The sequence below is a fragment of the Oncorhynchus keta genome, chromosome 20 (genome assembly GCF_023373465.1).
Source record: "Oncorhynchus keta strain PuntledgeMale-10-30-2019 chromosome 20, Oket_V2, whole genome shotgun sequence".
NCBI classification, from domain to species: Eukaryota; Metazoa; Chordata; class Actinopteri; order Salmoniformes; family Salmonidae; genus Oncorhynchus; species Oncorhynchus keta.
Window position 1 is genome coordinate 8,210,817 of NC_068440.1, and position 15,758 is coordinate 8,226,574.

At 42.8% G+C, this 15,758-nt stretch overlaps 1 protein-coding gene across 1 annotated transcript; it reads right to left on the reverse strand.

Moving 5' to 3' along the window:
* Positions 1–835: 835 nt before the first annotated feature.
* Positions 836–15,020, reverse strand: LOC118399046 (zinc finger protein 574-like). The gene is made up of 10 exons (XM_052472005.1): positions 14,531–15,020; positions 14,221–14,321; positions 13,504–14,037; positions 8,900–9,102; positions 7,709–7,813; positions 7,535–7,627; positions 5,922–6,032; positions 5,650–5,773; positions 4,163–5,137; positions 836–4,030 (listed from the first exon to the last, which is right to left on the reverse strand). The coding sequence occupies exons 3-10, from the start codon at positions 13,844–13,846 to the stop codon at positions 2,601–2,603; spliced, it is 3,384 nt and encodes a 1,127-aa protein (XP_052327965.1). The 5' UTR covers positions 13,847–14,037; positions 14,221–14,321; positions 14,531–15,020; the 3' UTR covers positions 836–2,600.
* Between the last annotated feature and the right edge of the window lie 738 nt (positions 15,021–15,758).

The following is a 15,758-nucleotide window of genomic DNA, read 5'->3' on the forward strand; positions in this document are numbered from 1 at the left end:
GAACAGTGGACTACTCCCTCTTTGGCTGGCTACTTCCAGGCGTGACGTATTGACGTCATCTACAAGGACCCGTGGTCGAGTTCCAGGTGGTCTTCTTTGCAGTCGTGCTGCGTGTCTGAATAGTGCCAAAGATGTAAGAAATGGAAAGGAATACGGACTCATTTTGATTTAAATGTCTCTGTAAAACAGCCCAGCTGATTGTATCAATGTCTGCACACGGAGTTCAATTTGATCACAATACATGTATTCTATAGAAGTGGCGAGGTCTGACATAATTTCAGAGATTACAGAAAAGCATGTCTATTTATTTATTTAATTAGGCAATACATTTTACATTTATGAAGTACTTTGAAAATTTGAATGAAAGAGTGCCTTCATGTTCCATCATAGACCTATGAATTAAAATGTTTACACAAGAAGGCTTACCATTTGTCCTATGGTTTATGTATCAGTTGCAGATTTACAATCAAGGGGCCTCGTGAAAATGATTATATTTTCTTTAGGAATCCAGTCTCAATTTACTGTTGATAGTAGAATACAGGGTTGCAATTTCTAAATTGGTAGTGTATCAGTAGTTGATAGTCACTCAGTTAAAATGTTATATATTCCTAGGTAAATTAGTCTCGCTAGCTGTCTAAACCTTTTAGTAATCAGGGATGAATTACCAAGGGTCCGAAGGGCACCTCCAGGGGCCCCCCTCTAGCCTTTTTGGGGGCCCCTCTTGATTTTGTTATTCAACCAGATATTGTATGAACATGACATAAGTCAAGGCAAAATGTGTATAATTGCAGGATATTAGTTTTAAAACTGCAAAGCAAATTGTGCAGTATTCCAGGAAAGTAGCTTTAAAACTACAAATATGTTCTCTACTCAACAAAATGTGTAGAATTGCTGAAAATTAACTTTAACATTGAATTTGATCATAAACCATTGAATCATACTCCCTCCTCCCAATAACAAGAAACACACCCCTTTATCATTTTATTTCCATCACCCCAAAAAAATTGATGTTGAGGTGGTGTTGAACAATTGAAGCACCCTATCGATATGACTCGAGTCTGATAATCTGTGCAATATGACTGAAATGCAGGCCAGAAACGTCAGGGTCATTCCTACAATGTGGTGCTTTTTCTGTACCCAGGAACTATCACTTCTTATTTAGTGTAAAATGTTGATTCCAAAAAGCTTTAAATATGAAAAGGTCAAGTGTCTTACTGTGAAAACACAAAAATGTGGATCTTGAAAGGTAATTAATTGTATGCATAACGCATACTTTTTCTCAGTGGATGTAGGTGTTTTTTGCCATGAACTCAACTGTTATCCATCAATGTCCATGAGAAATAGAACCCATTAAAATATTTAAAAGCTTTCTTCATTATTTTACAGTCCTAGTTCATTTCTCTCTCTTCAAAAGTTTTTTTTCATGATTATTGTATTTATTATTTTATTTAAGATTTTCTGTGTGTCCCTGATGTCACTTCCCACCCTGTTATTTTGTTGTACTGCTCCTTTAAAACAGCCCCTTCCTACAATGCCACCACATAGAGCTTGCCAGCTTGTAGTCCTTTAAAGCAGATATTCCTATGGGGGGAAATTAAAATGGGGAAAGAATAGGGTTTTGGGTTAAATGCCGATAATAAGGTCGGAGGTTAACACAGGCTTAGATCTTATATACGTTTTGTTTATTATTACATAGATGTTTCAAACCTCAAAGTCTAGTTAGCTGACAAAGATTATCTCATAGAACAAAAACAGGTCAGATCTCCTAAGCCTGTGTTTACCACAGACCTTATTTTCAGCGTTTATCCAAAACCCCTACAAAAGACACCATTCATTTCCCCCCATAGGCTTTGTCCAACGAACCATGGAGTTAGTGCCTACAAAACAACACCAATATTTACTATTTCTCTCTATTCAGGAAGTGTCATACTTTTTTGGTGGGAAAACAATGGTGCAAAGGCAAAATAAATAAACACTTATCTATTTTTGTCATGTTGTTATTCTGTATGTCCCACTCAAATTCCTCAATTTTAAAACGTTTGATAGGGAAGTTCAAATCCGGTTCAAGTGTTCACCATTATGCTACCTCAATCTTGCTCCCTCACAGAGCTATGGCCAATTTAGGCTCCAAATTTCCAGTTATGTTGACACTGTTAGGATTATGTACCTAACCGGTTGGAAAATGCACCTAAACATTTAAGTGCCCGAGCTTGACCAATATGTTTTTCATAAAGTCAAACATGTAATTTTTCTGATAGAATACAAAAAGAAAAATCTAAAGATACTTTTCCCCCAAAAGTTAGAAGGTCCAAAAGGCACCGCAGACTAGGAATGACCCAACTAAATAACTAAAATAACCAAACGCTATGCCCATGCCTTTAAAAAACAATGTAATAACACGTCCTTTTAAGTGTTTTTTTTTTTTTACAAAATCCATCATTGTAACAAAAAACAAAAACAGGCTACTACTCCGTAGTTTATATTGTTGCTGTCACTTTGTAAAATACTTTCTTAACTTCATATTATTACTTGACGAGACGCACATCTTAAAATGTGGCTTACAGGAACAGGTCTAGTTCTGTCAGTCAGGAAACCACTTATTATAATGATGTGTTACATAGGGGACTTGTGTGCCTATATGAACACCTCTTGGTTTGTTGGTGTACCCTCAAATGCCCTTTACGGTTGAAAGCCGTGTCACACACTTGACATTTGAATGGCTTCTCTCCAGTATGGATGAGCATATGTCGTTTTCTATCTTTGCTGACATAAAAGCGTTTATCGCACACGTTGCACGGATACGGCCGCTCCCCTGTGTGTGTCCGCCGATGTATCTGCAGATGACACTTCTGCTTAAAACTCGTTCCACATTCTGGGCACTTGAATGGCCGTTCTCCAGTGTGTGTCCGGGTGTGCAATCTCAATTCAACTGTAGATTTGAAACCTTTCCCGCAGAGATCACAGAGGAACGGTCTCTCGCCAGTGTGGATTAACATATGCCTTCTTAACCATACCAACCGAAAAAACTTCTTCCCGCAGTCTGGGCAGATGAAAGCGGCATCTCTGTGATTTAACATGTGTTGTTTCAACAGTTCTTTTCGCTTGAAACTTTTCCCACAATGGGAGCAGGTGTGGAGTTCTCCCTCAACATGAATCTTAGAGTGTTCTTCCAGGGTTTTGGCATCCCGGAAAGTTTTTCCACACTCAGCACAGAGGTACGGTTTTTCCCCTGTGTGAATTCTCTCATGAACAGTCAGCTTGTCGAGTGATAAGAATGAGCGCTGGCACAAAGAGCACTGGTAAGGAGTGGACTCATTTCTCTGATGTAAGCGCAGCTCAGTTAACGAAACAAAAGTCTTCTGACAAGAAGGGCAGGGGAACGGCCCAGTAAATTGATGAGTACGACTGTAGTGGCTCTTCAGGTCCATGCACCGAGAAAAGATCTCTTCACAAAAAGAGCACTTGAAGACGTCAGGGCACTTGTTGGGGGTCGAGTTCAGTCCGGCAACATTTCCATTTGACCCCAACTCCTTCCTTTTTTTGACGGCATCACTTGTAGGACGACCTCTTTTTTTACTCTGGTCTTTCTTCAAATCACGGAGGTACCCAAAACCCTTCATACACAGAGGACACTTATAAAGGCTTTTGCCTTTGTGAAATACAATAAGACGGTTTTTCAACACACACTGAAATTCAAAGGTCTCATGGCATAGATGGCATGTTTTTGGATCAGTACTTGCATCACTGGACTCTCCCGAGATCCTGTCCTTTCCATGCTGATGTTCATTGACCTCCTGTTTCATCATCTCCTCACAATCATTCTGCCAATGTTTTTGTAAGTCGTCCGGATGTTCAAAGCCTTCCCCACACTGGGTGCACTGATGAGGGCTCTGCTCAGTGTGAGATCTCATGTGTGTTGTCAAATCCTTTGCTTCAACAAAACTCTTCCCACAAAAGGAGCATATTTTGGCGCGCTTGCTTCTTTTCGAAGACTGCCCCGTGGTATGGGAAGCAGGACGAGGATCACCATCTGGTGTTGAGAGGAGGATACAGAAGGTAGTCACTCACCCCTAACTTGAGAGTTGGAATGACATTTTCCACACACGTAAAACGTCCATAAATGAATATATTGTTCTAAGTGATATCAAAATGTTTTACTCACCGGTCATCAGAAGGGTCTCATCAAGTTGCGTCAACATCACTACGGGCTGAAGGTCCAAATCTGACGTGTCTTCAACCATCTGTTCGCAACGGCGGGATATTCCTCCGATTTTCACCCTGCTGTCACTCTGAGGGCTGTGAAAAGCCTCATCCCCTTTCCTCGCGTCTGCTCTCACTCCGGTGAGTGTCTTGTGCGTCTCCTTTCCGAAAGCCATTTCCTCGTGTAGATTCTCTAACTTGACATCCACAGAAGGCCCTTCATCCTGATCGCAGAACATGACTTCTGGATCCGAAACCTTGAGCGTTTCCTTCGACTCAGGCAACTGGGTATCAGTTGCATCATGCGTGGCGGCGAGAAAGGTGTGCAGTTCAGAAAAGAACGGACAGGTCGCTCGGCCACTACTGCTTGGGTTCCTCAGTGCTCGTCTGTAGCTGTGCTTCACGTCCTTTATCTTTGTTTGACACTGCTTCCGAGTCCTTTTGACGCCAAGCTCCTTCACCTGCTCTGAAATGTTGCCGTACACATGTTGTTTTCTGTAACTCCGTTCCATCTCCCGAAGAATCGGTTTCTTTGACCATACAGAGATCAGCGCTTCCGTTTCCGTTGGGGTCCAGGTCTGTCCGACGTTGTCGGCTGTCGTCGATGACGTTGAGGACATGTCTTCTCCATCGACAACCTCGACCTGTAAAACATTATAAGCCAACTGATGCTGCAGGCTCTCCTCATAGTTCCCTTCTCCCCATTCTTCGTTCCTTCTATCCGTCATATCCACTGTCTTCTTAACCGTGTCCAAACTCATCCCCAGCGGCTTCTCTGCATGATCTTTCTCTATCAAAGTGTCCCTTTCTTTTCTGGGTGCACATGTGGCTACAGACTGGCTATGTGAGCGTGCTTCATCGATGTCCATTTCCACCCTCTCCGAGAACGTGTGAGACAGTGAAGAGAGGATGCGATCATCAGCACAAGATGAATGAGCTGAAAGTGGAAAAGAGAGAACAATAAAATGTCTTATTGTGATTGCTACATGGGTTTTTTATACCTTTAAATCCATTACATACCCATTGATTCTTGAAGAATATAACTTATAAATGCTTCATGAGCTTAGTTCAACTGTCGTAACCATATCAGAACCCCAAATATAAGATTGTTTGTAAAACACCATATAGCCTCAAAACCTGGTTAAAACTATTTTGGTATCACGAATGGTCAGTCCTCTGTTTAGAAATATGAATGATTTAATCTTTCCAGCTCCATGCCTCAGCTCTTTACGAAATCGATATCTTGAAAATAACATATTAAGCGTAAATGAATGCAGAGCCACGCTGCTTCCGCCCAGGTTTCCTTTCAAACACCAAGAACATCTCACGCTCTGCAAACGTTACACGGCTGTTCGTCTCTGAGCAGGTGGTTACAAACATGATTTAAAAATGTTACAAAACATTTATTTTCTACTGTTATGAAAACAGAGCTGGGGGAAAAAAGCCTACCATTAGCGAACAAATGGCCATGGCATCTGTGGTGTTGGAGGAGAGTCTTCAAAGGCTGAGGTTGAGTCACAGACTGTGCACACTCCTTCAGCATAGAGGGGGCAGGTCTGAGCCAGGATGCTGTCTGAGAACGGGAGGTGGTTTTAAAAATGTGCAACAAATTCAATTGACCAAATAACAACAAGAATGTATGGTACACTCAGCAATATGACAACATCAATTCAACAATCGGCCAAGGCTGACACTGCCGGCTCTTCCCAAATTGCTCATACCTGTTGAAATGTTGGTGTTGGGAGCAGTTTCTCCAGCCTGGAGAGGAACTCCCACATCAGAGTCTGCAGTGCCTTGTCATACATGGGGCCAAATTCCTCTGGAAAAACTTCCTAGAAGACACATTAAAGTGCATCTGAGTGGTGTGCAACAGATGAAATGCATTCTTAATTGAGTGTGAGGCATCCTATTGACGTCATTAGTAGCTGTACGTTGTTGGATTCTAGCTTGAAATATACTTCTTCATGTTTCCATACTAGAACGTATTGATTGAACTTGTTGTTTCTAAGGAGGGAGGCAAAGGGCAATAGTGAAGTCTGATAAGGCAGGCCAGCAGCAGGAGGAGCGAACTGATGAAGTGAGAGGAAACCTCTGGGGGGGGGGGGCAGAGGGGCCCACCACAACAGCCCTCCTACTACAGTCCTCTCACATACCTTCACTTCCACGCACACGGAGGTTCTAGCGTCCGGCAGTGAGAGGACCCAATTAAGGTCCTGCCTAGCAACAGAGAAGTATTGGCTGTCGAGACGTGCAAAGAGTTGACCCCGCCTATTAGAAGGTTATAAACACATGTGCTTGTGTAATCATGCCTCGTCTTCGCAGCTGTATGACCCGGTGGGTGAATAAACTTGGTTTGAGATTTTTCCTAGTTGTCCGTTTGAGTTTTTAACTCCCGTTTGTTCAGAACCTAACAGCGTCAACTCAATATTAGCTACAAGTTGCGATCCGGCAGAACTGAGTAGTGGGAGTGATGAGGACTTCAATGGGATACCATTTTTTGTATTTTTGTATTTTATTAGGATTCTCATTAGCTGTTGAAACGTGACATAAAACAGAACATTAATAGACAAGAACAGCTCAAGGACAAAACGACATACATCTAAAAAGCGGCACACGTAGCCTACATATCAATACATAAACACACAAACCATCGAGGTGTTGCTTTAGCTGGTTTTTTTTAAACCAGGTTTGCTGATCATTTAAGCAATATGAGATGGAAGGGAGCTCCATGCAATAACGCCTCTATATAACACTGTCCGCTTTCCTTTAATTTGATTTGTTCTGGATTTGGGGAGTGTGAAAAGACACCTGGTGACATGTCTGGTGGGGGAACTGTGTGCGTGTCAGTGCTGTTGATTATGTTATAACATGATTGTTCAACACAAGCGATTCAGTCAGTCTCTCCTCAACTCTTAGCCAAGAGAGACTGGCATGAATAGTATTTATATCAGCCCTCTGACGTACCGCTCTGTTCTGGGACAGCTGCAGCTTAACGAGGTCTTTCTTTGCAGCACTTGACCATATGACTGGACAAGAATCACGTTAAGACAAAACTAGAGCCTGCAGGACTTGCTTTTTGGAGTGTGGTGTCAAAAAAGCAGAGCACCTCTTTATTACGGACAGACCTCCCCCCCATCTTTACAGCCGTTGAACCTGTATGTTTTGACCGTGACAGTTTACTATCTAAGGTAACGCCAAGTCATTTAGTCTCCTCAACTTGTTCAACAGCCACACCATTCAGAATGAGGACAAGATTGTGCACACACACACTGCGGTTCAGTTTACCTCCTTGATTTCAATGTCAGTTTAGCAGAAATATTGTTCTCACACCAACCTGGAAGAAGTGTTCCCTCTCAAGTGGGTCATCTAGAAGAGTTTGGACAAGTTCCAAGAAGTTTGACTCTGATGCCTCCACCTCTGTATCTATCTACAGAAAGTATACATAACACAGTAGGTCAATTAACCTGGCCGGCAGAGTTACAAGTCTTGATCACAGACTGGCACTCACCTCCTTTTCTCTATGAGTGATGATGCAGGTCCTCATCCTGCTCAGGTGTGGCTGGACGGTCTCCGGGTCGGCTGAATGATCAGAGCGACACAACTCCAGAACCAGCTGTCAACAAACAGGTAACACTGAAACATTTTGGACGCAAACCAATCTGGCAGTGAATACGATGTAGGAATATTACAGTCGGTGGTATATCCTAAAGTACAGCCGAAGCCTGTATTAAGAGAAGCCACGTCACTCCGTCGTCATATAGGCTACGCCCACAAGGTGTTTATTTTCATTGAGAAGACCACAGCTGTTTGGCTAGCATGGGCACCTAGCGTGCGAGCTAAATCAAAACGTCAATACAATACAGCATATAAAGCGTCTGTTTAGTGTCTTGCAACAATTAATGTTGTTGTTATTTGATAAAATGACTTATCCGACTAGTCCTTCTCCTGCGCCTATCCATCCAGACCTTGACAATAGGCGGCATGACCAGAGTGTGCGGCTAATATGATTGGCCATGTGGGACAAGCGCAACCTGCCTCGCCTCCTGCAAAGCCCATTGTAAATCAGTTATACGGCATACCTTCACTTAGTCATAGAAATATGGTAGTGTTGTAAGGGCCCTTACTTTAGTCAGCAGCATACTACCCTGCATACCACTGCTGGCTTGCTTCTGAAGCTAAGCAGGGTTGGTCCTGGTCAGTCCCTGGATAGGAGACCAGATGCTGCTGGAAGTGGTGTTGGAGGGCCAGTTGGAGGCACTTTCCTCTGGTCTAAAAAAAATCCCAATCCCCCAGGGCAGTGATTGGGAACACTGCCCTGTGTAGAGTGCAGTCTTTCGGATGGAACGTTAAACGGGTGTCCTGACTCTCTGAGGTCATTAAAGATCCCATGGCACTTATTGTAAGAGTAGGGGTGTTAACCCTGGTGTCCTGGCTAAATTCCCAATCTGGCCCTTAAACCATCACGGTCACCTAATAATCCCCAGTTTACAATTGGCTCATTCATCCCCCTCCTCTCCACTTTAACTATTCCCCAGGTCGTTGCTGCAAATGAGAACGTGTTCTCAGTCAGCTTACCTGGGAACATAATGAATAATAAATACTGTAGAGGACGAAACAAACATCGATTTCTGTAGGGGGATTTCGACAACACCAGGTCACCCAATTTTCTAACTCAACCACACCCCTCTTAATTTCTCACCTGTGCCCGCAGTCCCATAACGAGCTGGGCTTTCTCTCTGTAACTCATCAGATCAGGGGTTATCTCCAACACAGTGGTCACAAACTCCTCCACCAACCCGTAGTCCATTGTGTCTCTGCGCTGAACAACTTGCCATAGAGCTGCGGACACCAGCCGCAGTGGAGGAACCAGAAGACGCAGAGACGACAGAGGAAGAGGACGACCTGGTAGGAAAGAAATGCTTTGTTGACGTTCCAGGTCACACTTTCTTGAAATTGCAGCGTACAGATGAGCAGATCTCACACATCCCGGTGATGTTTTGTTGCTGGCTAGCTAAATGTGGGTGGCAGTAGCCTAGAGATTTACCTTCCACTGGACAGGTTATATATCCTATAACTACTTAACTATAACTACTTCTCCACTTTCATAGTGAAACAGACTTGAACCTACATGAATATAGGTAACTAAGATTTTTTTTGTTTGTTTAAATAGAGCCGGCATTCCACTTACATGTAAGTACATGCCTTTATTTGATACTTCTCAATATAACAACTGACCACATACTGTACCTATACTGCAGTAAATTTAACATAATGAAGCTTTGGTTTTCAGATGAAAGAAAGATGTTTTTTAAACCTCCCAATCTTCGTTAAATTGACAATATCTTGCTTGTAGTGCCATTCAACTTTCTAAATCCATGCTGTAGTCACCCTTCCAGCGGGATCAAGATTAACAGCATCAAAACAATCCTAATCACAGCCTTTGGGTTTTGAAAAATGCAAAAACAACATTCATTCCTGAATAAAAGGTCAGATTGGATGACCAAATATGAATCCCTATTCTGAGAATCAGCATAACATTTTTCTGTGTTGAAATAACCCATTCTAACATTTAATTCAATTCGATTTCTAAAACTAGTTTTGAAAAACTGGGCCCTGCTGTTGTGTTCTTGAACAAGGCACTTACCCCCCGAAAACTGCTCTCAATCCAGAGGCGCTGCACCCTGTGCCAAGGCCCTGTGCAGTCGAAAACTGTTTATATACTGGAAAAAAAAAATAAACGCAACATGTAAAGTGTTGGTCTCATGTTTCATGAGCTGAAAGTAAAGATCCCTCACAAAAAGCTTACTTGTTGCCAATATTGTGCACAAATTTGTTTGCATCCCTGTTAGTGAGCATTTCTCCATTGCCAAGATAATCCATCCACCTGATAGGTTTGGCATATCAAGAAGCTGATTAAACATTATGATCATTACACAGGTGCACCTTGTGCTGGGCACAATAAGGCCACTAAAATGTGCAGTTGTGTCACACAACGCCACAGATGTCTCAAGTTGAGGGAACATGCAATTGCCATGCTGACTGCAGGAAGGTCCACCAGAGCTGTTGCCAGATAATTGAACGTTAATTTCTCTACCATATGCCACCTCCAACTTAATTTTAGAGAATTTGACAGTACTTCCAACCGGCCTCACAACTGCAGACAATGTGTAACCATGGACTAGAGGTCGACCGATTATGATTTTTGCCGGTTATTGGAGGACCAAAAAAAGCTGATACCGATTAATCGGCCAATTTTTTTAAAAACATTTATTTATTTGCAATAATGACAATTTCAACAATACTGAATGAACACTTATTTTAACTTAATATTATGCATCAATTTAGCCTCAAATAAATAATGAAAAATGTTCAATTTGGTTTAAATAATTCAAAAACAAAGTGTTGGAGAAGAAAGTAAAAGTGCAATATGTGCTATGTAAAAAAGCTAACATTTAAGTTCCTTGCTCAGAACATGAGAACATATGAAAACTGGTGGTTCCTTTTAACATGAGTCTTCAATATTCCCAGGTAAGAAGTTTTAGGTTGAGATTATAGGAATATTTCTCTCTATACCATTTGTATTTCATATACTGAATGGCCCACATACACAATCCATGTCTCAATTGTCACAAGGCTTAAACCAAAAAAAAAGTGGATTAAACAAGTGACATTATTTAGGGATCATAGCTTTCACCTGGTCAGTCTGTCATGGAATGAGCAAGTGTTCTTAATGTTTTGTATCCTCAGTGTATATTTCCACACTATGAGGTAGGAATAATACTGTGACAATGTGAAAATTCTGATAATGCCCTTTAGTGTAAAAGCTGTATGAAAATAACACCTGAAATTTCAGCCTGTTTTGGTGGGATGGAATTTTGGTCACCCTGATATACTAATTTCTTGACAATGGCTCACCGCTCTTCGTACTCAACGACTTCAACCTCCCAAAGTCTGGCTTCAATTAATTTATTTCAATGCTCTCTTTCCCATCCTTGCCTCTTTTGTCCTCACCCTTTCCCAGTCCCTTCCCACTCGCAAGGCAGGCAATACTTTTGCCTACTAATCTCACTGAAACCCACCCCCAGATACCCAGATGGCAATGCACTGTCACAAAGCGAAGATTGCTCTCTCTCTCTCCCACTACTATCATATCTACCTTCTGGTAAATCCATGGTCCTTCTGTAGCTCAGTTGGTAGAGCATGGCGCTTGTAACGCCAGGGTAGTGGGTTCGATTCCCAGGACCACCCATACGTAGAATGTATGCACACATGACTAAGTCGCTTTGGATAAAAGCGTCTGCTAAATGGCATATATTATTATATTATATTATTCTCCCTCCTGTATCCTAATTCTGCCTCTTCCACCCTACTCCCCTCCCTTTCCGCATCCTATGACTCGCACTCAGTGGAGACTGGTGGGAGGAGCTATAGGGGGATGGGCTCATTGTATTGGCTGGAGTGGAATAAATGGAACGGTATCAAACATATGGAAACCACGTGCTTTACTCCGGTCCTTTTATTCCATTCCAGCCAAAAGAATGAGCCCATCCTCCTACAGCTCCTCCCACCAGCCTCCACTGCTCACACTGTCCCCTTTCCTCCCAGTCAGCTTGGCCCTCCCCTCCTGCTCTGTGGCTGAGTGACTCATTGCAAGCTTACAGAACAGGGCGGTTGGCAGCTGAGTGAAAATGGAGTCAAACTAAACTTACAGAGGACCGGTCATCCTTTCCCACCCTCCTCTCTAGCTTCTCTTACTCTGTATCCATTGCTAAAGCCACTTTCTATTTTCAAACTTCTGTCAAGCTTCTGCCTCTAACCCTAGGATACTCTTTTCCACCTTCTCCTGTTTCCTTAATCCCCCCCCCGACATGGTCAATCCCTTTGAAAAGGTTGCCACGACATCCGCTCCTCACGAAACCAACACTCGGCTCCTCTGACTTAAAACACTACAGACAGGTATCCCTTCTTTCTTTTCCTTCCAAAACACTTGAGCATACTTTCCCTGACCAACTCTCTCGCCATCTCTCTCTCAGAACGATATTCTCGACCCGAAGCGGTCAAACTTCAAGACGAGTCACTCAACCGGAGACAGCTCTTCTCTGTGTAACAGAGGCTCTCAGCGCTGCCAAAGCTGACTCTCTCTCCTCTGGGCTCATCCTCCTAGTTTTATCCTCTGCCTTTGACACTGTGGACCACCAGGGCTGGGCGTCTCAGGCTCTTTGATTGCATCCTACATGGCAAGCCGTAGGAAAACACAACACAAAATCAGGTGACCAGGGCTTGGTTCTAGGCCCTCTCCTCTTCTCTCTATACACCAAGTCACTTGGCTCAGTCATATTGTCACACGGTCTCTCCTTTCATTGCTATGCGGATGACACTAGGTCCCCCCCCTTCTAACATCCAGATGGCAACACGTAGAGTGCCTGGAAGATATCTCAGCTTGGGTGTCGGACACCCACCTCAATCTCAACAAGATGGAGCTGCTCTTCCTCCTGGGGAAGGCCTGCCCTCTTCAAGACCTCTCCATCACGGTTGACAACTCCACAGTGTCCCCCACCCAGAGTGCAAAGAACCTGGACAACACCCTGTTGTTCACTGCAAACATCAAAGCAGTAATTCGCTCCTGCAGGTTCATGCTCTACAACATGGGTTGTATACCTAACACAAGAAGCAGCGTAGGTCCTAATCCAGGGACTTTGATATTTCGATTTAAAAAAACGGCTGTATTGGACCTTTAACGTGTGTGTCCGGGGTGTTGGGAAAGGCTGAGGACGAATGTCCATTCTAAACAAGTGACAAGGGTGGGTATAATTTGTGGAACGTTTAAAAAACTAAGTAAATACAAAGTTGTATAGCGGCAGAATAAGATACCGGGTAGTGAGTGGGCTATTGAATTACGTGTTTCACTCGCCACGTTTATTCCTAAAACTTTCTGTCCTCACTCTGGACAAACGTTAAGAATAAGTAAGCTACGTGGTGAGTTGATGCCTGTTCGGCAACTAGTTATCTAGGTGAATTGATCAAGCTACTTTGTATGCGTTGTTTGTTGGCAACCTTGTACTTTAGACGTTTTTGGAACGTTCTACAAATTATACCCACCCATATCCTGGCCGAAATTGTGACATCGCTCACACACTATAATTCAGACATTTACCCGGCGATAACAAAACTCTTGAAAGTCTTGATGAAATATAAAATAATGTTACTCCATTTTTTTTTGTAATTTAAATCTATACATAGTTCAAGAAAGCAATTAGCGATGATGGTGTGTCACTGAAAACTACACATTTAACCTTTGCTTACCATCTTCCTCGTCGCCAGTTTCCTTGGACTCAGTTAGATCAGGCATGGCGGCGAGAAATTCGTCCAGTTCGGAAAATAATGGAAAGGTTGTTCGGTCACTACTGCTTGGGTCTATGCGGGTTTGTCTGTATCTCCACTTCAAGGCCTTCATCCTATTTTGACACTGCTTCCACGTCCGTTTGACACCAATGTCATTTAGCCGCTCCGAAATGTCCCTGTAAACATGTTTGTTTCTACACGTTTGCTCCATTTTCAGAATATTCTGTTCGTCTGACCATACAGAGATCAGCGCCTTTGTCTCCTCCAGCGACCATGGCCATTCGACATCGTCTGCCAATGACATTGTCGACAATGTTGATCTAGTTTTGTTGATGGTAGCCTACAGAATCTAGTAAGTTAGCACATGGTTAATATCAGTGGTAGTAGCCAATGGCATCTGTGGTGTTGGAGGAGAGTCTTCAAAGGCTGAGGTTGAGTCACAGACTGTGCACACTCCTTCAGCATAGAGGGGGCATGTCTGAGCCAGGATGCTGTCTGAGAACGGGATGTGGTTTTAAAAATGTGCCACAAATTCTATTGACCAAGTAACAAGAATGTATGTTACACTCAGCAATATGACAACATAATACACAGTGGGGCAAACTTCCTGTTAGTACTACCAGACAAAGACATCAGAAATACAAGACTGCCACAATTCTCTCTTGAAATTGAACCTACCTGTTGAAATGTTGGTGTTGGAAGCAGCTTCTCCAGTCTGGAGAGGAACTCCCACATCAGGGATGTGTCAAACATGGGGCCGGATTCCTCTGAAAAACATCCTAGAAGACAGAACATCAAATTACAACTGGTGTTTTGGTCAGAAGCAATCACCCGCCGTCCTTATGGCACGTTTCCTCTGTAATGCATACAAGTTGAGGTTCAGCAGTACTGAGTAAGCCAGTAACAAGGATTTCAGTGGAATAGACTGCGGTTTAGTTTACCTCCTTGATTGAAATGTCTGTTTTATAAATATTGTTCTCACACCAACCTGGAAGAAGTGTTCCCTCTCAAGTGGGTCATCTAGAAGAGTTTGGACAAGTTCCAAGTAGTTTGACTCTGATGCCTCCACCTCTGTATCTATAGCACAGTTAGTAAATTAACCTAGCCAGCAGTTACAGTGGTAAGGGAAAAGTTTGTGAACCCTTTAGGATTTTCTATATTTCTGCATAAATGGGATCAGATTTTAATCCAATTTCTACCCGAACCCGATTGACAAGTTAAACTCTGAGCGGTTGTTTTGAAAATAGAAAGTTACATATTATTTGAAAGCTACAGGCATTGTTTTTTGGGAAATCGATAGCAAATCCTACTACTGTCATAAGAAACCCCCATGCTGAGAAATAAGTTCAGACATTTTGGGACAGTGACTCACGCAAACCAGATGCAGCTGGTTTCAAGTGGCCAAGAGACATGTGATCTCCTATTGCTATCTAGTGGACAAACTGGGAATCGGCTAGAGGATATATTTACATCAATGGATAGATGGAGCTTTCAGCTTCCTCCTCACATATATATGCTTCCTGTGAGATGAAGGTGTGGCCGTAGCACAAGCCCTGCACTTTTAAAGTGGCTGTGTTCCAATGGGAATTTGTGCATGTTTCGAGCACCACTATTAGGTAAAAGTTCTGACATTCTAATTGAGTTTGGAACAGCAATTGGTGACTTATTTGATCTCAAACCTAGACTTTCAAATCTCTTATTCCCCAACATGGGGACAATTGGGGAAGGACCCCTCACCCCCTGAAAAATAAAACCCCAAGTAAATGTACTTTGTTTGTTGGTCTGCTGCATCTTAGGCTCTGTAGAAGTCACATTGTTTCCGACACCTTTATCTGAATCCCAGTGTTTACCTTTTTAACAGTACTAAGCATGTGTGTAAGACTTAGTTTTGAAACCAAAATATACTTAATGAGCATTCATATATTCACTCTGAAGTGCCAGAGTGCACTCTGGGCCTTTGTAAGCCTTCATAAAATCATAGCTTTTAGAGCACACGCTGGACGCTCTGGCCGAGGAGCAGGGATGATCGGAGCATTCTTCACCTCACGGCAGTCAAGCACCCAAGCTAACTTTGGCCAGCTACTTCCAGACATAAATGAGAGAATACCCCACTCTGACCATTTTACTCACCCTGTTCTGTATATTTTCACTAGACCTGCTTATACACCATTGAATCATTCCCCCCCCCACACACACACACAAAATCACACGATAAA

Excerpts from the sequence above, each read along its gene's own strand:
- LOC118399046 (XM_052472005.1), bottom strand. The coding sequence starts at position 13,846 with ATGTCATTGGCAGACGATGTCGAATGGCCATGGTCGCTGGAGGAGACA. Across the intron at positions 9,103-13,503 it reads AACTGGCGACGAGGAAGATG|GTCGTCCTCTTCCTCTGTCG; the intron begins GTAAGCAAAGGT and ends CTTTCCTACCAG. Across the intron at positions 5,138-5,649 it reads TGGCCATTTGTTCGCTAATG|CTCATTCATCTTGTGCTGAT; the intron begins GTAGGCTTTTTT and ends TTCCACTTTCAG.